Below are 26,177 nucleotides of genomic sequence, written 5' to 3' on the forward strand. Positions count from 1 at the left end.
AATTTAACATTTACCAAAGTCAGAAAAAATCTCAGCGTTCAGAAACTGTTGACTACTTTTTCTCCAAAATCTCTGCAGCTGCTGGACGGCTGCAGGTTTCTGTGCCTCCTCACAACAGTGAGGACACTCAGTGGGGTTCAGATCCAAGCTAACCTTCCTCAGTGCTGATTCAGATGTAATGCATGTGTTCAAATGTGGACCTGCTTCATATTTATGAGTCTCAGATTTAAAATGAACATAGAGTCTTAGCTTTAAATGTCATTTATATGAGTGTAATATAATTAAGCCACTGGACGACGGTCGTGTTCTCTGGTTACAACAGAGGACAGTTTCACTGAGATGTGAGAAAATAAAGACACAAAAAAGGAGCCCGGCGTGGCGAGCGCTCAGCTCGTGTTTTCTAAAAACATCATCGTGTAAAATCAACTTTTCAGACTCGGGCATGAACAGGACGCTTTTGTTTTTACAAGAATGCTTTAAGGATTAAGTGATTGGATTGAGACATTTTCTCTCTTACTTTTTAACATGAGTGTGCTTAGGGTTCTGTCTTTTTAGGTAATAAATATATTTTTAAAAGATGTGTTGTGGAAAGTTTGCCACTTAGACTAATACACAGTGAGTTTTTACCTCGGCTCAGCTGCTCTCTGAGGCTCTTTGCATCATTATTTTCACTGCTTTGCTGTCTGGTTGAGCCTCGCTGCTGTATCAGCCTTTTTCTGCAGCAGCAGGGAGTCATTTTCACTGAAAAGACTCATGTAAAGAAAATCCTCTCTGAACTCGGCCTGGAATTTAGAAGCTGAAGAGTCAGAGATGATGCACCAAAACAGACGGATTAGATCAGACAGGAACACAGCTCCAAATGAATGCTAATGTTCTTCATCCCAGTGAGCTTCACGAGTTCATGTTTCGGTTTGGTTCTTTTATTGCATTAGTGAGATGGTCACTGATATATATCCTCTGTGTGTATTCTAGTTTCACCTTCTTTTGTGATTTCTTTCTGTCTCCCGGTCAACTCCCTGAAGAAAGCCTGACATGCTGCATGGAAGCATTGTGAGCTAAGGCTGCTCACCTGCGTTGTCCAGGATATAAGAGCTGGCTTAGATGAGCTGCCCGGTCTCTCTCTTCAACCTGTTGGTGATCTTTGTTTCAGTCTCTGTGCTCCCCTGTTTAGGTCAGGTTTGCATGTCTGTTACTTCCTGTGAGCCTTATGTTCAGTTTCTCTTCCTCTTGTCTCATCAGGTAGATTTAGTTTAGCTGTGTTTCACCAGGTGTCTCCATCCTCCCCTGAACTTTTCTTGTGTATTTAAACCCTCAGTTTGCTTCTGTTCTTGGTTGCATCGTGATTCACGTTGTTTTCTTCTGTTGCTTTGTATCCTTCTAGTCCTGTTTTTCGCTCCTGTTCTGCTCTGTTATGGTTTGCTCCATCTGTCGCCACCAATGAAGTCTGTGTTTAAGATTAAATCTTGTCTCACGAGTCATACGTCGGGGTCTGCCACATCATTCCTGACTCTGCTTCTGAGTTTCCGCAATAATTCTGTGCTTGCTGTTTGTTGCAGTGACCCCTAGTGGGCAAAACAAATGTACAAGGGACATCGTGTTTGGTTCAGTCAGACTGAGACCATAAACTTAGCAGGAAAGTGTTTACTGAGCTCAGAGATGAAGCAAGCAGCAGCTCATGTTTGTCTCGACTATCAGTCCTGAACACAGCAAACCTCTGCAGCTCAGTAGTCTCCTCGATCTGTTCCAAATTTACCAGTGAACAGCTTCTGAAAGCGTCCACTGCTTCTTAAAAATAGCCCCAAAGATGCAAGCTGTTCCGGATACAGATACGACTGTGGAGGAAGCTGAGCGAGTGCTCCACCTCTACAGATCAACCAGCTTCTCTGCTGGATATTGTCGCCTACATGCAGCACACAGGAGGGACTGAAATAACCCACTGTGCCCTCTCTGAGTGGTACTAGATTTCTGCAATGTGCCAGAGAAAAAGGATGGGGGCCACTTGTCAGAACTGGGTTTTTCAGCTCCTAAGTGATGAGGAACGGCTCTGCAGGCTCACTAATGTACAGTAAATGCGACGGGTGGGTTGGATTGTTGAGTTATGCAAGGCTTTCAGCCCTCTGTAATAGTGCAATACTTTGGCATGTTGCGTAACAGATTTGTCCTCCTCGCTTTTTTAATGCAAGTCCAACGATGCTTCCACTGTCCCCGTCCATTTCCATCCCTGCCCTTTACCTTTGCGCAGCGGGAATACAGTGATTAATTCACCTCTTCAATAACTCTGAGAGCTTCTTTTTGGACAGTGGAGAGCGTGCCATTTTGCAGGAATGTAAATGTTAATCAGTGCTGACTGCAGTTTCAGTGTCTCCCCCGTGTTATCATCCAAAAGAAGCAAAAATCACAGAGATATCAACTTCAACACAAAACCTGTCGTGTTCCCGTCACCTGTGTGTGCGTCTACAGCAGTTTGTGTTTGCTTTGTTTGCTCGCCAAGTCTGGGTGGCGTAGCAGTGAAAGGGTCAAGCCGAGGCTGACCTGAGCCCAGTCATGTTGCAGGCCACGCCCCTCCCTGACCTGTGAGCAAGGCCCGATGGAAAGACAACCTGCCTCATATCACTTCTAAAGCCTTGTTGTTTTAAAAGAAAAGAGCCAAAAGCATTTGCTGACATCATTAAATCATCCAGCGAGTCCTCGTCTCCGTGACAGAGATGGTTTAGTTCAGGGGTGTCAAACATATGGCCCGGGGGCCACTACCGGCCTGCTTAAGAGTCCAGTTGAGCACAGCTGTATTTTCTCCTTAATAGTGTCTCACATCACAAGAGTGTGAACTGATACCTTGACTTGAGTCAGAGGTCTGAATCATCATCAGCTTTACACTGAGTAACATCACCCACAGCATCCACAGCTACACCACAGGACGTACACAGAACCAGTCAACCAGTAAAAAGATTTGTTTTTTTTAATTATGGGAGAAAGTCATGACTGAGCTCTCAGCAGAGAGCCGTGCAAAAAACCAACATCTGAGACTGTTTTACTTATTTAATGTGACAATTTCAGAGTGTGCTTCTTTAAAGAAAGAGGACCAGACCATCCAACTTCTGCTCAGGGTGCTGGACGGGCTGGCAGAGGGTGGAAGGTGGGGGTAAACCTGAACGGGTCAACAGTCAATCACAGGGCTAACGCAGAAAGACTCCAAGCAGGACGGCACACGTCCCACAGACTGACTGTCACCCCTGGTTTATCTGCACTCACAGCTGAGTGAAAGGAAGAAGGTGTCTTTCATAAAAAGGAAGAAATGAACGAAGGGGAACCAAAAAGGAAATTAGCACTGATACTGGACCACGGGTAGGTCCTCCACCTGTTACAGGTGATGCGAAACCAGGTGAGCTCATTACTGAAGGTAACCAGTGAGCCAGCGAGGTGTCTCTGACCTGGCGGTAAAGAGCGCAGGTTTGGAGCCCAACACGCTCTGACACGTTTGGCGTTGGTGGGTTCATACGATACCGCTGCATTTGCTGGAGATGATGCAGAGCTGACAGACTGGCTTCTGCTTGCAAACCAAGTAAAATGTTTCGGAAGCTGACAAGCAAAGAATTCACAGCTGTACAGTTTATCCACGTACAGTTCATATCGTGCAATACAGCCTTAGAACAAAGGTCAGACTGTAAACTGCGGTGCTCTCCTCTGTGGTTTGAAATGCTGGCACATGGTGAAAGGTGGCATAAGATTAAAAGCTTTCATAATGGATGCCTCCGAAAATATGACACATCTGGCCAAAAGTCAGTCGAGTAGAGAGCTCTAAACACAGACAAAGTGCTCACAGTGGCTCGGCCATGTCCTCGGATCGCTCCAGGATGGGCATCGCCTGGAAAACACAAGGTCGGCCACAGAAACATGGTGGCAAAGCTGAAGGAGGAACACGTGGACATGCAGACCTACTGACTAACAGTTCACAGTCAGCTCAGCTTCAAACATGGTGGACTAAACCTTCCTTACACTGAAATACAGCTGCTATCACCAAACATCCTCATACGTCAATCAGGCATCTTTTCGTCTTTACCTCAGAGAAGCTCCGCCTCTATAAGACGCTCCTTTTACACGAGGTCATGTGACCTGTTCCTCCAGCTGTTTCTATGGCACAGGGTTTATTTTCTAGCTGTTTGTTGCTCCATAACAACATTTCTGAGACATGTTACATTAAATTGAAAATGAGGTCATAGTAAAATTTCCCAGTTGAAACATTTCATATATTTTCTATTATAAATAAAATATATGTTTATGACATTTGCAAGTCATTGATTTCTGTTTTTATTTGCACTCTACACAGCTCACCAGTGTTTTGGGACTGGGCTTCGTTATTTTCTTCATTGTGGCTTCAGTAATAACACAGAATTTCAGTGATACGTTGATTTTAAGAGCTTCAGAGGACAGATGACTGTCAGTGACGTTCGAATGATTCAGTGCACGAGCATGAGGACGCGTGTGCTTGCTTAGGAAAAGTTCAAACTCAAATATATTTCCCACTGTTTGCGTAACAGGAGCTTCTCCGTCCTGCATGTGCAGAAATCTGCTGTTAAAACACGGGTCGCTGTGCGTGTTTCTGACTGACCCTTTCATGGTATTAATGCAGTTTTTATGTTTAGACGTGTCTGTTTTCATACATATAAACACATTTAATATTCATGTTCCTTGTAATTAGTCAAATCTCAGCGCGTCTCACAGTTCTGTCCTTTCCCTGCTGCTATCTCACTGTATGCTGCTGTGTGCTGAATGATATAATAAGAGTTTACATATACAGTCATCCATCAGACACCAAGGTGGAGAAAGAACAATCCTACCGTAACTGTGAATTACAACAACAATAAATACGTAAATGAATCATATTCAAGCACATTTGAACTTCTTCTCTCACAAACAAAGACCCGACCGCTGGGATGCAAAATGTTTGATTAAATAAAAATAGGAATAAAGAGTCAGGGAGAGTCTGTGGGTCGGGGCGCTGTCTCACCGCAGGCTGAATCCTCCTGAGGTACCTGAGCTGGTGGACGGCCGGACAGGTAAGTGCATCAGATCAGGTGTTTTAATTACCTTAAATTAATTGATTCAATTGAAACGTAAATTATGAGATTAAGTAGCTGTTCCTGTTACTTTGTGTAAACATTGTAGACTGATACTGTCTGTATTAATAATAATAACAATAATAATTTGTTAAATTGTTCTGGCACCTTTCAAGAAAACCAAGGATGCTTCACACAGGAGAAGCAAAACAAGAGCCTTGCTCTGCCGGAGGTTTCTCCTGCCCACTGTTGCCGGCGTTGCTCACAGGGGGTCGTCTGAACCCCCGGTTGTGTGTGACTGGTAGACAGAAAACACTTTTTTGTGTGAATGATGAAAGGGGACGAAGCACTTTGAATAGTGTACAACGCACCTAAAGTCGACTGTTGTCATGATTTGAAAAAACTTTATTTTGTATAATTCACCATTTAGCCTTAGAACATTTTTCACTGATTCTTCTTCTGCTGTTATATTTTAAACCTTTTTCTGTTTATTTCAGTCTCCCAGCTGAGCTGTGACGTCACACAGACGCCAACAGTCAGCAGGAGAAATCAGGCTTCCTGACTCTGGTCCAGTGTGCGCTCCCACTTTGTATTCATAGCCACAGAACAGCTCTTTCAATCTTTGAATGTTTACAAGTCACACACTGCAAAATCTCCAGTAGAGCAGAGTCTACATGTGTCCACAAACTACCAGCATTTCTAGTTATTTTCCAGTGTTAGAAAATCAGCACGTGTCCAACAGTGGACACACACAGACACCTTTGTAGTGTCAATGTAACACTGGTGATTCTGCAGCTACGCGCTATAATGTTATATTTATCTGAGATTTACAGCAGAAAAAAAGTCCCACTGAATCAGTTTTTTCTTCTGATTTTATAATATTACATGAATTAACATAATTTACAGTTAATTACTTGTTCCTGGTTATTACTATAAAGTTTGCAACTATTTCTTCATTTCTTCAGAGATTTCCCGTCATGACCGAAGGACGTCGCAGACGGCAGTCGATGTGGAGCAGCTAGCTAACAAGCTGCAACTCCGGAGTTGCATCACTGCATGACACAGAAATATTTCTGGGACTTTTGAGAGTGTCCTGATGCTCTCAATCTTGTGTTTCGTTAACAGTAGTTTTCAGTGACCTGATGAAAAGCTTGTGCAGCGTACAGACCGACATGTTTTTAATGCAGGAATTCAAAATAAGTGACCAGAGTCTTGCAAACATATGGCTTTTTATTTAACTGAATGAATATTGTAACATTAATTCAAAAGAAACATGAACATCTATCCACATGTCTCGGCTTTTGCTCTTTTTTTAATATGAACGAATCCAAACAACAGACGAGCGCGACCTTAAATCTGAGCCATCGCGTTTAAATACAGACTGAAAGGAAATATGCAGAATACCGAGCAAAACCAGGACAGTAAACCAAATCAGGAATGTACAACACAGTGTTTATGTTCACGTAAAGAAACGTAATGTTAGTGGTGAAGTTCTTCCATTTTACACAGCTTCTTTTCTTTTGGTGTCTTTCAGCACAAATTATTCACAGAATCTACAGCTCAAACATTTTGTTTCCGGCTCTTCGTGTAAGGTGTGCTCAGGGCAAAGGGCCAGATTCAGAAACTGCATTTTGTCTTGATTATTTCTCAGTGTTTGACTCTTTCACAGTACATCCTTCCTGCCTCCAGAGGTGGCATCTTTCTGCCGTTTGTCCAGTCGGTGAGGTTACTGCAAGGAACCACGCGAACAACATCAAGTCTGGCTGCGTGAGAACATTTCTTTACAAAAACACCAACAAAAAACAGGATTTCACCCTTTCAGTCAACATTCCTATATATTTTACTGTTTTAGGCCACGCCCACGCCTGAATACTGCTGTTAAAAACGATGAAGGCGAAGACCAGGCGGACCTCTTAATACTGCATAACCCCTCCCACAACACGAAGGGTCCGGACACACACACACACGCGCGCACACACACACACACACACACACACACACACACACACACACACACACACACGCACACACACACACGCGCGCGCGCACGCACACACACACACACACACACACACACACACACACACACACACACACACACACACACAACTGTGAACTGAGAAGAAATCTTTGGTCAACATTAGCAGTTTCCAACAAAGAGAACAGTGAAGACAGATCATAGAAACACCGTACAATAACTTATTGTTCTACCTCACAACACAATAGCTTTTCAACAGAGACTGTTTTGCTGGGACGAGTGAAACGACGAGTGTAGGAGTTACTTCACTACGGCTTCACGGGGCAGACGTGGACGTCCGACGACAGAAACACTGGAAGAGAAAAAACACTTGCAGGATTCGACAACACAAGGAAAACTTTAGTCCACACGGATGTTTTTTTAAAGGGCTCAAAGGAAAACCAAAATAAATCAGCACGACGCCGAAACCAACTGGCTGACCTGCGCAGGTTTTGGTTGTTTTAAATGAATTTGGTTTCCTCTCTGCTCGTCCCTTTCTCGCCTACAGTAACGGATGAATGACGGCGTGATGTTTCCAAAGTGCTAACGGGTGAGCCTTCTTTATTACGCGCCCAGGAAAAACAACAAAAGAACAACTTGGACAAAGTAAACGTTGGCCTTTGAGGTCTACTCCTGTTCCATGGGGGAACCCGAGCTAACAGCCAGGTTCCTGTGGAGGTTCGGGTTCTGGCTGTGCCTGTTCCTGCTCCGCACGGAGGAGAACGACGTGTCGCAGCCGGGGACTTTACACTTGTGAAGAAGTCTCAGATGGACAGTCTTGTAATGGGCTCTGAATGTGCCCTTGTTGCTGTAGACCTTTTGGCAGACGTGGCACGTTATTGGAGATCCACCCCCACCTCCCTGAAGCCCTCCTTGTCCTCCCTCGCCACAGCCCAGGGTCCTCCCCCCTTCGAGTGCAAGCTCGTCGCCCCCGGGCCTGCCCACGCCGATCCCATCGCAGCTTTCATCGCTGTCCTCCACGGGGAGCGCCTCCTCCTCGTCTTCCTCGGCCCCCTCCCCTTCCTCGCTGCCGGCTCCGTCTGAGTCCCAGGAAGACTGAGCGCTGCCACGAGGCGGGGCAGAGGATGAGGTGCTCAGGTCCAGGACTGCCCCATCCTCCCCGCTTACGCCGCCTTCCCCACCTCCCAATCTCTGAGTCTCTCCCACCGGAGACGCCTCGGCGCTGTCCAGAGCCGTGGACATTTTGCTCATCGGGAAGACCAGACCCATGCGGTTGTGCCCTCGGAAGATGACGGAGGTCTGGCCGCTCGGATCCCGGTGGGGCGGGTCTCGGTCCCGCTGCTCTTGGCAGTACTCCAGCCCGGCAGAGTCTCTGTCTCGACAAAGGGAGGCGTGAGAGTAGAGGGCGTTGGCCGGGCTGAAGGAGTCTTTGGTCAGCAGCTTGTGGTGCAGGTTCAGGTTGGCGCTGTGTCTGCGGGTGACAAACAAAAATGACACTGTGAGTGTTTCAGTCAGTTTACCTCAAAATTTCATGTGAAACATTTATTGTTATTGCAGCTGCACAAAGAGTGATGAGCGTCCGTCTGCATGCGAGCGCACATTGCACTGACAGAGAGGGCTATCCGAGTTTGGATCACTTTTGGAAGGTTCGGATAAAAAGTGTCTTCAGTGTTTTTAACAAGGTGACAAGATTTCAGGTGACTGTGGCTGTTTTCCTCAAACATTAACGCAGGGCAGCGTTCTTAGCCCTCTGCTGTGGTTTGGGTACAAAGTGAGAAGCACCTTCAGAAATGTAGAATTGCTATTAGCTGATGGAAGTTCAGTTCAATTCAGCACCAAAACAATACAACACAGCAACGATCACTTTATCCAGTAAAGACCCAACAGTCAGGGGGAAGCAGTAGGCGACACCGGGGAAGAAAAACTCCCACAGAGGTCACACTGCTGTTCTGTCGCTATGGTGATGCTGAACTGTCCCCTTTCAAAGAGCGAGAGCTTGAATCTGAGCAGGCGAGGTTTTTCCTCTCCACTGTCACCAAATGCTAGCTCATAGGGGGTCATCTGATTGTCTATTGATGTTTTACACTATAATGAGCCTTGAGGCGACTGCTGTTGTGATTTGGTGCTATATAAGTACAAATGGATCGATCTGTATCTGTGAGACGCAGCCAGCACGAGAACAGGCTGTCATCACACACGTACAGTCTTTACCCTGTGAGCGCCAAACCCCGACTCTGTTTTTGATTGACGAGACTCGAGGACACAGTTTGCTAAAGCAGATGCACTTTCAGCTGCACCGTCAGTGCGAACAGATGCAGTTTGTAACGTTTCCTACAGATTCATGAATACAGAAACCTGACGTGGTGCTGCACAGACATGCAGGCTGCACTTTTGTGACTTTAAGTTGTTGTTGTTTATAAATACTCGAACGTGCACTTGTGTCAGGAGGAGAAATCGAGCGCCTCTCACCTGTCTCTGCTCCTGCGGGAGGGGAAGGCGGCGTTGCAGCCGTCCACCGTGCACATGTGCATCTCCTTCAGGTGGACGTTTTGGTAGTGCATCTTGACGCTGTAGGGGTTTTTGAAGTTCTTGCTGCAGATCTCACAGTGGTGCGGCAGGACGGCGTCGGGATCGAGGTGAGATAACCCCGAGTCTCCGTAGTCATCTCCGCAGCCATCGGACGCCTCCCTCTCTGTGAGCTGGAGGCCGCCGCCATTCGTCAGCCTGTGCTCGCCGTCGTCCCACTTGAGTTCTGACATCTTGTTGAGGCCGTGCTCGCGGTCCTCCCTCTCTGGGTCCTGGCAGAGCGAGCTGTCATCACAGTGATTGTCCATCAGCCTGTTTTCGAAGGGGGAGGACGCGCAGGTGATGACGCCAGTCTCGGCTAGCCTCGAGCCGTCGTCTTTGTCCTCCCTCTCTGTCCTTTCTCTCTCCAAACTTTGCTCTCTCTCCATGTCTTTGCCCTGGTACGCATCTCTGGCTTCCTTCTCCTCCCCAGCTTGTCTTGTGCACAGACGTCCTTCCTCTTTGTTACCGTCGCACTCGTCCTTGTCCCTGCCGTGTAAGGGAGTTTCATCCTCGGAGCTGCTCTCCTTATCCTGCTCGTCTCGCTCCACCATCTCCTTTTCTATCTTTATTGGCATGCTGGACTTGCGAGACTTTTTCTTTGGTATCGGGTCAGTCGTGCAGGGCTCGGGGGCTGTGAGGGGTTTGACGGGCACAGAGGAGGACAGCAGAGGAAGCGAGGGCAGCGTTCCCGGGGTGTTGGCGAGCTCAGCCGGGGTTACCAGGCTTCTGTAGAAAGGCAGGACTGGCTGGACTGTTTTTAAGTTGGGGAAGAGGATGCCGCTTTGGCCCATGCTGGGGAACGAGCTGCTGTGGAGCTTGGAGCCAGAGTCCATGTGGCTCACCATGTAGCTGGACACCGATTTTTGGCTCTCTGCAGAGCAGATGGAGATGGGGGTGCCGTATTCAGGCCTCTTCTCTCCTTCAGAGCTCTCGTCAGCGGACAAGTTGCTCCGCAGGTCTTTGTCCCGGTTGTTGCGGTTCATGGGCATATGGAGGCGTGGGTTTGGGTTGGCACTGTGGCGATTGCGGCTGCGCAGCGAGCTGAACACCATGTTGCAGCCCTCGATGGTGCACTTGTGCTTGATCTTGAGGTGCACTGCGTTGTAGTGGATTTTCAGCGTGCCTTTGTCATAGAATGTCTTCTCGCAGGCGTTGCAAAACACACGACCCTTCTTCAGAGAGCCTCCTCCGGCGATGCCTCCCGAGACGCCACCGCCGCTCCCGTTTCTGTCCAATGAGCGCAGTTTGCTCTCCGGTGACATCTGGGTCACGTCGGAGCTGATGGACGGCGTGCACGGTGTGGAGGGCCCGTCTGAGTAATTGTCACTGGTGGAGAAGTCCTCGGCCTCGATCTTCGTGCTGGCGGAGAGGCCGTCCGTCGGCTTGTCTCCACTTCGGTCGAGGTCAGCTGAGAACGAGATGGCGCCGGAGCTGAGCAGCGTGCTCTCCGACGGGTGCGACAGAGAGGGGTGATTGTCCCTGAGCAGACCGTCCCGCCCCTGAACGTCCTGCCGCTGGCCCTGCTGCTCCATCGGCCCGCGGCACAGCGGCTGGTGCTGCTGATGTTGCTGGTGCTGCTGTTGCATCGCCCCCGTGTGCGAGCCCAGGAACGGCGCCGGGACAGAGCCGAGCAGCTGGAACGGCAGCATGAAGGCCATGCTGTTGATGAAGTTCTCGAAGTGGTGCATGCTGTTGCCGCTCAGCTTATCGGTCTTGGACGCGGAGAGGTTGGCAGCCGTGCGGGGGGTGTTTCGCTCGATGAACGTGCGGATGTCGGAGTTGGTGCGGGTGCTGGGAACCAGCACTGCCTGGCCCTCTTTGTCCTGCAGAGCCATCAGCTCCACGATGGATTTGGTCTCCCCGAAACGCAGGAACTGCTGCAGCGTGGCGATCTCCTCCTCGAACGTCATGATCGCCCAGCGGTCCAACACCTTCCCCGCGACATCCTGCAGAGAGAAGAGAGGAGAGGGCAGAGGAAGTAGGAGAAAGAAAGGAGAGAGCGGTTTCATCATCGGCATTAAAAGTGTCTGCTGGCTTGCTCATACATATTCACACAGTGGGCTGCACGACACACCTTATAAAGCAGATTGGCAGGGCGGCTAAATAAAGGAATCAGATGGAGTGTTAATGCGAGCGGGCAGCGCAGAACCCCGAGAAAGCTCATTACGCACACACGCAGCGCTTCATCTCGCAGGTCATTTCTCTTCATTTAAATCATGTGGATGTGCCTGCTCTGCATCGGCAGGACACACACACGCACGCGCACACTCCCAAAGGCGAGCGCAAATAAATACGTGCACAACATACCACACACACATATCTGCGGCGAGGGCGGGGGGAGCAGAAGGCGCCGTGCATTGATCAAGCGGGTCCTCTCTGCCTCAGCCCGGCTGTAATCACATGTGAGTTTGGGGGTCTTTGAAAGTGAGGAGCGGCTTCGTGCCATAACCGCGATTAATATTTCATCACAGAGCATTCATTGGGTGCCTGTCGAGGATTCTGACTCTACGTTCGCCATTAGATGAGCTAACATGAATTAAACGCAGCCCAGCTTGAATACTTGATGATGTACTAATCGAAGTGAGATCTGTGTGCGCGCCTGACACGGCGCCTGCAGCCTCGGACCCGGCCGGCTTGGCGCCGGCTTGAGAGGAAATCTGGAGCAAAAGACATAATGTTTACAAATGTAGCGGGCAGTTCGGAGACCTCCCCGAGCCCGGTGGTACCGCCTCGGCGGGGCACCGCTCGTGGCATCGCTTTGCCGTGGCACCCCCCCGCCCTTTCCTGCCTGGCGTCAACCATGATTTTCTGACTCCCCCTCCTCCCTCGCCTTCCTCAGAAATTCCTTCAGTCTCTCCCTTCATGTACTCGCGGGCTGTGGTGGTGTTTCTCAGGTGTCCCGCTCACACGTCTATCCAGGAAAGTGTTTTAACTTTGTTTTTCGTCACTGCGGCGGCCGAAAAACTGAGTCTGAACACAACCCGAGTCCACAAAATGCTGGAAAAACAGGAGGAAATGAAGGCGTGATATTTAAAAATATGCATTGATATTGTGTCGTAATGCATGACCAATAATATGAGAAATAATCGTTCTTGTCTCACAGACGCTCATCTCCTCCATGCACTCAAAAACATGCAGTACACAAAGTTGTAGATGATTATTTCAGGTTTCCCCGAAAGAGATTTTGGCCACAACAAAACTGAATCCAACAGCTTTCTAATTAAACTAATTAAATTAACACTTTTACCAGCTACATAACATTCAATTCAACTTTATTTATACACAACAACAGTCGCCTCAAGGCGCTTTATACTGTAAGGCAGACCCTACAATAACACATACAGAGAAAACCCAACAATCATATGACCCCCTATGAGCAGCACTTTGGCGACAGTGGGAAGGAAAAACTCCCTTTTAACAGGAAGAAACCTCCAGCAGAACCAGGCTCAGGGAGGGGCGGGGCCATCTGCTGTGATTGGTTGGGGTGAGAGATCACATGTCTGTGCTTATCAAATGGTTACGATTAACAAAGAAATGCACAGATTGTTGTAAAATAAGTGAACAGTCAGACATCAGCCTGCACTTCCTCTAACATCCACTAGAGGCTCCAGTCTCGGGGAGCCACTCTGTTAAACGTGTTAAACGGCTCCAGCAGAAGATAACTGATACACTCAGAATACGACTGTAAGGAGAGTCTGTGGCTATCAGCAGTAAAGCAACGTCCCCCATCCTGATTTCTTTTGTAAAATTATTAAATTAATTTTTATAGAACTTTTCTTTGTAGAAGAGCACTGAGCTTAGCTTAGCATAAACCCTGGAGGCAGCTAAACTGAAGTCTTAAACTGAATGAACACCGACGATTGAAGGCTTCTTTCTCACTCACAGAGTCTTTCTAGAGCTTCTCCAGCTGCAGCCAGATGCAGCACAGGTGTCCTTAAATTTGTCACTCATGAGGTGTCCACAGGAGCAGCAGGCACACATGTTTTTAATGTGCAAGCTTACTGTTATATTCAAACATGAACCACGATCAATTTGTGAACCTGATCATCGAATCCCTGCTCCCCTGACTGATGAGCCACACATGCAGGTGGCATTGTGCCGCAGACCGTTGCTGAACGCTAACGTGTTCAGTCAAACCTTTCCTGAAATGTCGCGCACACCAGCCGAGGCTTCTTCAGTCCTAAGCGCTCACCTGCAGCACGTATCCTCGTATGTAGTCCTGCAGCGTCCAGTCGAGCGCGTTCAGGATCTGGATCACCTCCTCCTGCTTCAGGACGGAGAACAGGCGGTCCAGGAGGATCTTGAGGCGGATGGGGATGGCCTGCGTGCCGTACAGCATCAGGCTGCAGATGTCGAACACCACATTGGAGTGGACGATCTCCACCTGGCTGCTCTGGTACATGTGGTGCACCTTCAGCTTGCTCAGGGCTGAAACACAGGGGTCACGTTTGAACAGATTAGAGTAATCTGAGATCACAGAGTTCAGCTCCGCCTGGCGCTGCATGCGTGTTTGTGCTGCTGCATGTTCACATTTCACATTCCTGTCCGCTCTCTCACTCCGCTTGCATTATTAAATTGAGTTCAAGCATTTATTAATATTTTTTTGATCGAATCTTTGGGCCTAAATGTAACAAATCAAATAAAAACAGGAACAAAAGAAAAAGAATGAAAAATAAATAAACAATAATCTTCATTAAATATTGGACAACAAATAAAATCTGTTCACTGCACTTCAGGTTGCTCAGCAACTTAACCTTTATTATTATTATTATTTGTTTTCATTCACCGAACAATTTCCTGTTAGATCGTTTTACTACTTTTTAAATTTACTTTTTATTCTTTCTATTTACCATTTTATTTATTTAGTTTAAAGAAATATATAATTTCTAATTTAAGTTTTATTTAACTAAATTTTAATTTAGCTTTTTTATTATAATACCTTAATTTTGCTTGTTTTTATTCGGTATTATTACATTTTATTTAGATTTTTATTTATTGAACTTCTTTAGTTATTTATTTTTATGTCATTCACTTTTTATTTTAACTCTTTTTTGTCCTTTAGAAATTTGGCTTCTAACTTCGTGCTCTATATTGTGTGTATGACAGAGTGGGTATTACTGGACGATGTTAACTGGAGGGAATAACGCAGCATTCAAGTCTGTGTAGCAGAAATAATCATCAGAACACAAAATGATGGTGATTCAAGCAGAGTGTTGGACACATTAGAATAATTACAGGAAATAAATGTGACTCTCGCTCTGTAAACTCTGACTTCCAGAGCTTCAGCGATCATTAAAATCCCGCTGCGGTCACCCTGTTAGTCCACCATCATCCTCTGTGTTTACGCCACAGAGCGATGACTCTAAAGGACTTTTAAAGCTTCGGTTCACCTAAATCTGAAAGCTCCAGTTCTCCAGATTTTCAGACGGTATCACAATAAAGTGATGAGTGATTGTCTTGAGACAAAAAGCCTTCAGGTGACTCCAGGCGTTACTCTAAGTACTTAAATCACACTTTTCTGGCCTTTGTGAGAACTCAAAAAATGTTTTGTTTTTTTTACTTCGTGCTTTTACTTAAAAAAAAGCTGCATAAATAATATTTAGTGAATAAAATCCTCAGTCAAGAAAAATGAATTATTTTTGATTTTCTGTTTGCGATTTTCTTTTAAATAGACCGATTGTGTCTGCAGGGCCTGGAAACGTCTTATTTATGTGAGGAAGAATGACAGACACCAGCTGGGAGTAATCTGGGATGCACTGCAGGGAGGAGCTCAGGGTTCTGTGTCATCATTAAAATCAACACTTTTTCTCCCGAGTCAGCAAACGTGAAGTTCAGGATTCACGCACGCCAACAAAGGCAGAGGGCCAAACATGTCGCCGTGCGCCGCGGGTTACTCGATTACGTTAAACACGCAGGTTTTCTCTCTGTGACGGTTCCTAATGTTTAACCTGGGTCTGTGTAAAGGCGACAGTGTCATCGCTGCGCTCACTTTTCTAACTTTATTTAAACACGTCCATGTGAACAACACTGTGCAGCTCTGCAGCCACACTTCATGTTGCATCTCTGTTTGAATTTAAACGCCGCGTGGTCGTAGAATCTCCCTGACTACAGCATCCATCTGATGCTCAAAGCCTCCGACTGTGTCTGAACTTCAGCGGTGCTCTGCTCTTCTTTATTTAATTTTTAAACACAGCTCACATCTTATCGTCTCACAGGACACAGCTGCACGTTTCACTTACAGTTAATCTGAAAAATAATAAAACTAAAAGCAGGAAGCTACTTTCTTGATTCCATTTTAATGGTTTTATTTGCGAGTCTGTCAGCAAACTAGAAATTAGATTCCTTTGGCACACAGATAAATAGATTCAGATTTCAGCGTGAAAGCTTTTTAAATCAAAGATTTCTGACTGATAATAACGACAAACTCTCGTCTTACCGTGAGCCACCCAGCCATGCTTGCAGTTTTCACACTGCCTCCTCTTCAGCTTCCCCGGCTTGAAGCTGTCACAGTTACAGTTCACCAAAGTGCAGCAGATAGCCTGTCAACACACACACACACACACACACACACACACACACACACACACACACACACACACACACACACACAGAATTCTTTACAATGAAAGCAGATAGAATCAGATAAACTGCAGGTTTTCTTTTCCTGTGTTGTGAACGGTTTTCCTTACATTAAAACACTGCAGAGGCCTTTCACACATTTAGTCACACTGGATGTGGGAAGAAACGCCAAATTCCTGACATCAAGACCCGACACGACTGATGTCAAGGCCTCTCTGTAATTTTATAAATTACTAAACGAAAAATATTTCATGTATTTCTTACAGAAAATCACCAGTAATTTAACACCTGTGTGGGGTTAAAATGACTGGTAGAGAAACCAAAGCAGATCTGAGCAGCAGAGCGTGGAGATGATCAGCTGCAGGTTTTAAAAAGCATTGAACACATTTTAAAGTTCCTAATGAATTAACAGGCAGGCACTTAATGGCAGCTTTGACTGATAATAAGCGTCAGAGCGCTGCGTTTATTTTTGGTGTTGAAGGCAGTAAAAATAATCAAAGTGTCAAAAACGAAAAATCAGCAAAATTATCAAAACTGTGAAAATGAAACATTTAAAATTACAGTGAATGCAATTTTTTTTTAATGAGAAGAAAGACGAAGGAAAAACTGACACAAGTGAATAAAATGATTATTGTTACATTTGCATTATTTTTAGATTCCAGGTAAGCAGCGAGTCGGTCACCCTGAGTCTCCTCCTCTCTGCTGACCTTCAGGTGGCAATAATAACATCAATAACAACAATAATCATAAAGTATTTATTTGTGCAGTGTTTGGTTTAGTCCATGCAGCGATGCTGTGGCTGCAGAGGAAACCAGGTGAGCGCTGCACCTGAGAGCTGTGGTGCTCTCCAGCAGCCTTCTTGTGCTTAGTGTCACATTAAATTCACATGTTAATGTGCCACATACATATAAAACCTTCTGTTTTTTAGAATTAATTTTAGGATCTCGTCAGGTCGGTTTAGCAGCAAACTCCTCCTGTGCTGCACACCAGCTCGACGATTGTTTAGCTGTTCGTGTGATGTTTTATTCTAGTCTTTATTGATTTGAATCATTGGCTGATGGTTTATGATGAAGTTTGCTTCTTTTCATAATGTGGTTAGCAGATCAGCAGAGTCACAAACATGCTGTTTAACACGTTTTTGTGTTTGTGCAGGAAAAGTGATTAATTGTAATTAGAGTAATTTATGTCCAGCCTTAAAAATCCGTCAGTGTTTCCATAAAACACATGAAGATCATTTTGGGTGTCAAAAATTTTTTATTAAATAAAAGAAAATTTGCAAACGTGATCTGAATCTGGAACCCCGACAACAAACCTCCACCTCAGTACGCAGTCAAGGCAAAAAAGAAGTGCTGAGAGTGTGTGTGTGTGTGTGTGTGTGTGTGTGTGTGTGTGTGTGTGTGTGTGTGTGTGTGTGTGTGTGTGTGTGTGTGTGTGTGTGTGCAGCTTCGCTCTCCTTACAAAGCTACATAAAAAATGTACAATCGCCAAGTTGCCCGTGGAAACTGAAAGAAGGAGCACGACTGCCTTTGGTGATTTCTCCCCCATCACTTCGTGGTTTGCCCCGTTAGCACAGGTGTGTGTGTGTGTGTGTGTGTGTGTGTGTGTGTGTGCAGGGCTGCCGGGCAGGTCGGACACACCTGGACTACAAAACCAATCAATGACAGCCTGAGGCGTGCGTGTGCACACACACACACACACACACACACACACACACACACACACACACACACACACACACACACACACACACACACACACACACACACACAGGGTTCAGAGGGCTCTGTCCATTACCTCCTCAGCTAATGGGATGAAGATGCAGGAAGTGATGACGACAATAATGAGTCCAGTTTTCTGAGGAGCTGCTGACTGTGCAGCGACCTGCAGAGAGGAGCCCTACACTAAAAATGACTCCACTTCCTGCTCTCTAAAAAAAAAAAAAAGAGTCATATCTGAACGGAGGAGCATCATCAGATTTATGATCAAAGCCGCTGTTGTTAGCGCTACACGCTGAAAACCTTGGGGTGGCTGCGCTCCGCCACCTCTCTCCCTCCGCATCTATAATGCATGATCAGCAGGGGTTTAGTATACATGAGCAGCATGCTCATCTCCACCAGAGCCCGGTCCCTCTCCACGAGGAGGAAGAGCATGGGCGGATGGGTAAGGAGCCTCCTCCTCCTCGTTTAGTCAGTTCTACGCTCGAGGCTGGGCTCGTCCTTCACCTCGCGGTAATCTCGCATTGTTAGGACGAATAAACGGACCCGAGGTGAAGGTGGTGGCAGCTACCTGAGCGCGGGGTGGCAGCTCCGGCCTCCGGCCCCGTGACGCCTATCTGCCACCCTGTCTGCACCCTCTCCGCCGGCCTCTTATGTTGGGTTTTACCTCCCGAGGACCACGGCGGCCTCCTCGGGACAGCGGCGAGGTGTGAAAACCCCTTTGCTCATCTCTCAGCAACATAATCCCATCATTACAGAGCGCCGAGACCCAACACGGCCCAATTAGTCTAATCCCGTCTCGCTGTGGGTGCACACACACCCCCTGCTGCTGCCCCCCTAATATACATCTCAATCTCACACACACACACACACACACACACACACACACACACACACACACACACACACACACACACACACATTCCAGTGCTTGCAGTCGTTTATCTTAATTAGCGAGTCACTTCATGAGTTCCTGAGAAGAAGAAGAAGGAGAGGTGGAGGAGGAAATATGGCAGCGCGGGGCAGGCCACTGCTACCGCCGCTCTCAGTGACCGAGAAGAACCCAACAACTCTCCGCCCCCCTCTCCGCCGCCGCAACCATCCCTTTCTCTTTGCTGTTGTCACAACAAAGCGGCAGCTGCTCGCACGCATCAATGACGCCGCTGACAAGAAGACTAATTGCACAAAATGATGCGTCCCCGTCAGACTTCTTCAAGCTAAAGTTAACACGGTGTCACTTTCTTTATATCGTACAACAGTGTAACCCCCACCCCCCGCCTCCGCCTCCACGTTACACGTCTTCGATTAGCACCGTGACAGCACGGGGCATCGAATAAACGACAAAACGAAAGCGCGCTGTCGTCAGGAGGGGACGCATTCATTTCACTGCGCCGGGTGAGCGACCGTGAACACTTTAATGCGAGTTCCTCTCATTCACAGAAAAATCCACTTCCACTCTCAGAGCTTTGCTCCACATCTCAGGCATCCCGAGGTCGTGTGATGACACCTCAGCTCTGCTGATTAAACAAACAGGTGCATGAATGATGCAGAATCAAAGGAAGCGATGCAGCCTTGGTTCTCTCTGTATACATTCGTATGACACGTTTGCGCTTCCATCTTTAACGTGAAAACAGATGGAGCCTCGTGGCGTGCACGCTCTGATTCTGACGCCGTCTCTCCGGTTTGTTTCAGCATTTAGTTTGAGGCCGTGTGTGGGAAGGAGGCCGTGGAGGGAGAGGAGGTGAGGCCAGGACAAGACAAAAGTGAGAGAAGAAGAAGAAGAAGGAGCAGGAGGAGGTGGAGGTAAGTATGCCATAAAACAGCATCCATACTCTGACGATGTGAAATCTCTCCACGCTCAGCAGCGGGGTTCACTGGATTTTACTGGCTTCAGGTTAACCTGCGCACGTTATTGCGCCGCCGTTACAAAGACTGACACTTTTATGAGAATTATTAAAAGCTTTAAACGCAGCTGCTTCCTGGAGATCGGATCTGCTTTCTCGCTCCACCGCGTCTTAAAAAGACGTGGAATAAAACACAAACACGGCTTCAAGGCCAGACGCAGAGAGAAAAGAAGAAGCTGGAACATGATGTGTGCGTCCGCTGCTGCAGCCAAACACACAAAGAGAAAGAAAATGACATCGTCCTCTCTGGCGTTTAAAATAAACTCTTTAAAATATGTCCGCGTCCTCGGAGACTCGCGGGAGCGAACAGCTGCTTGGACGTGGGCCGTGCGGGGATGGACGGGGACACATTGGACTAATGCGCTGGAAAACTAATCAATTAGCAGCAGCTCGCTCGACTCTGACTGCTGCCAAAGAGCCGCGAGGAAAAGGGAGAGACTGATGGCCAAGTGCGAGGGACCACATTTTACTGTCAGCCATTAATCAGTTAACGCGACGATTACACAGAGGGGATAAAAACAGGAAGTGTGCATGAAGAAATCGTCTGCGATTCGGCACAGATATCCCTCAGCTTTACTTTTTTTGTGTAAACTGATAAATTCTTGGCGAAAACATCGTTGAGCCCACCGAGAGCTGCCAGAACGTATTTCTCCTCTTCACGCTGGAAACAACAAATCAAAGAAAGACCATTTATTATTCTTATTTTTAGGATTTATCACGAGCGCCAACAAACATCCAAAACACGAAGCAGTTTATTCAGAAAGCACGATTTACTGACACTTATTCATTATGAGAGACAAAATGTAAAAACACGAGTAAATCCTCCTCAAACCTGTTGTCTGGTTTATAACTGATCTCTTCATAAAATTAATAATGCCGTTTAATACGAAACACAGTCACTGGATTTTTATTTCAAATTAAAATGACTGATGTTGTTTATCCGAGCAGAAAAAATCTGATCCACAGATCGATGGCATGAGAATTTTTTTTCACTTTTCTGTTTTACATCATTCAATTTTCCAGTTTGGATTTTCAGACGAAGTAAGAATTTCTCTCCAAACACGACATTTTCCTTCAAACAGAAAACGCTCACAAAACTGCAGAAATGCTCAAATATAATTTTATCTCTCAGACGTTAAAGTTATGAAGGAGAAAAATGACACCGCAGCAGTTTGATCACTAAAAACTGAGACCAACGCGACTCTGTTCATTCAGAAAACTGTGAAGTTTTACTTTGAAATTAACCAGCAGCATCCATGCATGTTTAATAAAAATCACACGCACGCACACACACACACACACACACACACACACACACACACACACACACACACACACACACACAGGGTAATGAATATTTGATAGAAGCCAACACACACAGTATCAGTCAGGAATTCGGAGGGAGGACCGTGCTCCTGGTACCGCTTGCTTATCTCCCACCAGTGAAACCAACACAGCACCAAAACCTGCAGCTTCACCTGACCTCACCACGGACACAGTGTGTGTGTGTGTGTGTGTGTGTGTGTGAGACAGCCAGGAGTCTTTATTGATGACAAGCGTTAGTTGCAGTGAGGTTAGGATACGCGAGCTTCTGATTTCGTCTCCCTGCTCCGAGGAAGCAGCTGACAATAAGAAATTAAAAAAACAAAATCGCCCAGAACAATCAAAAATGTGAACTTTAAACAAACCCTCAGCTGTCCGACCGTCCAGCCTCCTCGCAGGGTGGACTGCACATCAGCACAGCTTTTAAAATTCCCTTAAATGAAAGCAGAGTGTTTGTGGAAGACGGCGGCCGGTCCCGAGCAGGAGGAGACAAACCCGGGAAAAGCCCGGGCGAGTGCAAGTAGTGACAGGCTGCGTTTGAGCCTATTAGGACTCCATACAGCCCAAAGACAGCGTGAAACACTCGTTATTTCAAACTCATCCAGCAATCAATCACACACATGAATGCAGCGCATGTTTGAACACTGGAGCAGACAAAAAAAAGATCTTTACCTGCAGATCCATGAGAGGAGGAGAAGAGCGGCCTCTTTGCAGACAAAGAGATGAAGGAGAAGGAGGCGAGCCAAAGTTTGGTTGGCTTCCTGCAGCTCGTGGCTCCCCGTTAGGAACTCGTAGGGAGTGTTTGGCTCGCAGAGCGAGTAAATGAGGGGAACATGTTAGTACACCGAGTCTGAGGGAGTTTGGCTCCCAGCTACGCTCTGATTAATATCAGATCTCCCTCTCTCCTCGCCGCCTCTTGACAATCTTGTCACATCTGGCTGACAAATCCTCACAAGCCTTTTGGTGGCAGCGCAGAGCACGGGGCGGTGTGTGTGTGTGTGTTAGGGGGGCAGGACGGGGGCCACGAGGGGCGGATCGCAGCTCAAGGAGACGCTGAAGGGGGTAAAAGGCTGGAGCAGATACACACAGATACCCCACCCGCCCCTCATCCTCTCACGGATGGACCCTCGTGAAGCTAATGAAGCTGATGAGGCTGGAACACACACAGATTTATATATAAAGACACACAAAGCAAAGTGCAGCCCTATAAAAACAGGCCGGGGCACTCGCTGTGAATCGTTGTCTGTTGCCCTGCAGCGCTGGAGGAGAGCAGAGACACCCGCAGAAAGCAGCGGAGCTACAGAGGGAAACAAAGGTGGAGATAAAGAGAGGACGAGAGGAAAAGCCACCGAGGGCCGATCGACTCGCATTTCTGCCTCACGCACAAATAATCACTGCCTCGGCGTAATGGCCTCCTCAGAAAAGCAACCTGTTAGAGGAACAAAGTGTGGACGCAAACACAATGACACGATGAGTGTAATTTACTAAGAATTTACATTCTTACAGTTTTTATTTGTCTTCCACTTTTTTATTCTGCTGTAAAATAAAACGAGAACGTCGCAGCTGTAAATCTGCTCCTCACACCTTCGAGAGGCATAAAGGCTGCTATATTATCCTGTGTACGACTGATCGTGTCCTCAAATCTCAGCTGATTCATGTCAACGTATTTCAAACATGAGGACAGACAGTTCAGCTGATAACAGTTAGTTATTCCACGCTCACTCATCGTTTTCCACACACACCAGTGTGTAAGTGAAACCGCTAACGGGGCATAAACACACGCTGTTTAAATAGTTTACACACACACACACGCACACACACAGGCGTGAAGAGCTGCCACCGCCGCCGCCACACAGACGGCTCAGCTAATTGTTACATGATGGCTGCAACAAAACATTAGGCGGCTCTTAAATTACATTCCGACAGGCTGCGGCCGCGAGGACCCGGCCGGCAGCGAGAGGCAGCGAGAGGCAGCGAGAGGCAGCGAGAGGCCACGCCACTCTGCAAACAAACCCACAGACACACAAACAGGCCTCTCAGTGCCTCAGAAATCAAGCACCTTAGAATAAATTCAAAGAAGAGAAAAAGGCGAATGCAGAATATTATCTCAGAGGAAGAAACGGCGAAATAAAGAAGTGAATCATGTTTCATGAAGTGCAGAACTCGACTCTTTGGATTGTCGGTGACCGGAGTGAATAAACATAACGTCTCCATCAAAGTGTTTGAGAGCGAGTCAGAGATGCACACATGCCACGAAAGAAAGTTTCAAAAACTTTAAAATCCTCTTTATGTGAATTTAAACTCTCCGCCTGCACAGCTGCTCATTTTCACATTTTTAAACTTATTAAAGGAGTTTAAACAAAGTTTTTCTGGCATGAATTCTTTACTTTGAAGGAGTAAAGTGTAAAAATCCACACAGTGTGATAACAGAAACCCTAAATATCAGCTCGAGACCACCTTTCTGTTTTTGCCCGATCAGTAACAGGATCAGGACACGCTGAACGTCTACATTCAACAACCCAACGCGCCCGTCACCAGAGTCGGCACAACTCCATCCAGCCCGTCTTTGTTAATCGCGTCCTGATGATGTGCGAGACGAGCCGCGGCACACAGAGGACGGCGGCGAAGCGCTCTTACCTCAGCCATTGTCATTAGTCGGATGTTTCCAGGGATACCGCCGAGTTTGCCATTCCCTGCGAGTCCCACAAAACAACTGCCTCCAACTCTCCTGTCCGCACAAGTACTAACGCGAAAGAGCCATCACACCCAGCAGCGTCTCCTTCAACAGCAGACACACATGTGCTCCTCTGCCTCACACACACACACACACACAGCCGCCACCACTCGAACAAAAAACAGAGAGAAGAAGAAGAAGTCCCTGTGCTTTTACTCTCACTGCACACACACAGACACACACACGCCTCCTCTGCTTTCTCTCCTCTAATGCCGGACTCGCTCTAAACTACTCAAGATGTTCAGTGTGTGTGTGTGTCTGTGTGTGTGTGAGTGAGTGTGTGTGTGAGTGTGTGTGTTGAAACTGGGCACAGGGGATTGGAATGAGATCCTCCTACTCGGCATTCTCACCTCAGGAGCTGCTCCCTCCCAATCACACACACACACTCACAAACACACACTCACACGTGCACGCACAGAGGTGCGCATGCCTTTCTTTCACACATGTGCACACACACACACAGACACACACACGCCTCCCCCCTCAGAGTCACAGGGCAGTCCCCTCACAGCTGGCTGGAAGAGGGCATGACACTCATCTTTCACAGAGATTTGATCAAAAGGAATCACAAAGGCTGGAGGCTCCCCTAATGCAGTCAGGGGAGACTCTCCCTTTCTCCCCTCTCCGTCTGAGTAATGCTCTAAATCAACGCTGCCCCTCTCGCTGCACACAGCCCACTGTGCGCGTCTGGATTCACCTTAACGCAGCTCTGTGAACGGCCTCCGTAACAAGTTATGCCTTGTGCCGTCAGGAATGCGTAAGTGTCTGTGCCGAGCGTTTCTCAGGACGACGGGGGGGACGCCGCACATGGCGAAAACCGAATCTGCGTTACCGGGAGGAAGACGTGCACCTCGGGCCGGGGGCGGCAGATCTCTGCGGTACAGTCCAGCGCTTTTCTGTTTTCAGGAGATGCTGTGCAATCAAAAAGAATAACAAAAACATATCATTACCTAAGCTTTGTCTAAAGGTGTGAAGGCGGGCGGGAGGAGAGTCACACAGCGATTATTCACAGTTTGAAAATTTGGGGCCAAAATGTTGGTGGGACTGAAAGAATGTGGCTTATATCAAATCAAATCAAATCACTTTTATTGTCACATCACATGTGCAGGCACACTGGCACAGCACATGCGAGTGAAATTCTTGTGTGCGAGCCCCACAAGCAACAGAGATGTGCAAACACAACAACACAAACGAGCAAAATACAAGAATGGCCAACCTGAAACTAATAAATATATGTACAATATATAATAGTGTATGCATTTCTGGATGTGTATACTAAATATTTTCCTGTGTGTGTGTGTGTGTGTGTGTGTGTGTGTGTGTGTGTGTGTGTGTGTGTGTGTGTGTGTGTATACACATTTTTACAAATTAAATAGTAAAAAAAAAAAAAAAAAAAAAAATAATAATAATAATAATAATAAAATATATAAAATATACAGAGTTGAATATGTGCAAAACGTCAGGTGAGGTTTCCTAAAGGTAAAGTGGAAACAGCACAGCTCTTAAAACATAATAAAATCTAAACATTTGCAGTATGATGCAGACACACATGTGTAACCTCAAGTTTAACATGTAAACTTTAAACCATGTCCAGCAGCCACTGTAGGAACATTTAGGAGCAAATATTCTCATGAACATGAGACTGTGAGCCAGTGACATCAGCCAGGGATTCTCAGAGGAATTACTAAATAAACAACAGTGAGATCACCTTTTTACATATATTTAACACTTCTTACATTTTTCCTTTTTCTAAGGTCTAATCGACCCAGTGAGCATCAGCTGATGGCTCAAATAATCTGATTTAAATTTAAAACTACCTCCAAGAACCTCTGATGATTTATTATTACTATTAATTAATAACTGGGGTAACGGAGGCAGACAGTCACAGGTGAAATGCTCACCTGGTCTCATGTGTGCAGGTAACTGAGGCTGAGGGGGGAAAAGCAAAACTGCACCAATAAAACTCGTCAGTAGAAACTTGACCTGACGGCACAGGTGGTACGCATCGCTGTCACGTGACATGATGATGCTGATGCAAACCTCATCACCTGCGGGACAATATCCATTAAATACAGATGTTTTAAACTAAACCGCTACTGAATTATTTCATGAAATGTCCTTTTTTGTGTCTCCGTATCTGTGGAAATGTGGGGATGAGTGATTTTCAGTCTTTTTTGCACCCGAGTCCACCTGATAAGTGCCAAACATCAGGTGTGTCGTGGGCCACACCTGGGCCCACAAATTAGCCAGAAGCTGCACAAGTCCAGGTCCTGTGACTGCAGCGTGAAGGCTGACGTCCCTCCGCTCAGCTCCGTGTGAAAC

General features: G+C 46.8%; 1 protein-coding gene across 3 annotated transcripts; it reads right to left on the reverse strand.

Annotated features, from left to right (window-relative positions):
• Positions 1-6,264: 6,264 nt before the first annotated feature.
• bnc1 (basonuclin zinc finger protein 1) lies at positions 6,265-24,137 on the reverse strand. 3 transcript variants are annotated; one of them, XM_080884176.1, is made up of 5 exons: positions 23,759-24,137; positions 16,037-16,139; positions 13,793-14,028; positions 9,502-11,546; positions 6,265-8,503 (listed from the first exon to the last, which is right to left on the reverse strand). In XM_080884176.1, the coding sequence occupies exons 1-5, from the start codon at positions 23,771-23,773 to the stop codon at positions 7,699-7,701; spliced, it is 3,204 nt and encodes a 1,067-aa protein (XP_080740302.1). In that variant the 5' UTR covers positions 23,774-24,137; the 3' UTR covers positions 6,265-7,698. The 3 variants fall into 3 exon arrangements, with proteins under 3 accessions (XP_080740302.1, XP_080740303.1, XP_080740304.1); XM_080884177.1 differs by lacking the exon at positions 23,759-24,137 and adding an exon at positions 21,794-23,748; XM_080884178.1 differs by lacking the exon at positions 23,759-24,137 and adding an exon at positions 17,974-21,784.
• Between the last annotated feature and the right edge of the window lie 2,040 nt (positions 24,138-26,177).

The sequence above is a fragment of the Rhamphochromis sp. 'chilingali' genome (assembly GCF_963969265.1).
Source record: "Rhamphochromis sp. 'chilingali' genome assembly, chromosome: 6".
Taxonomy (NCBI): Eukaryota; Metazoa; Chordata; class Actinopteri; order Cichliformes; family Cichlidae; genus Rhamphochromis; species Rhamphochromis sp. 'chilingali'.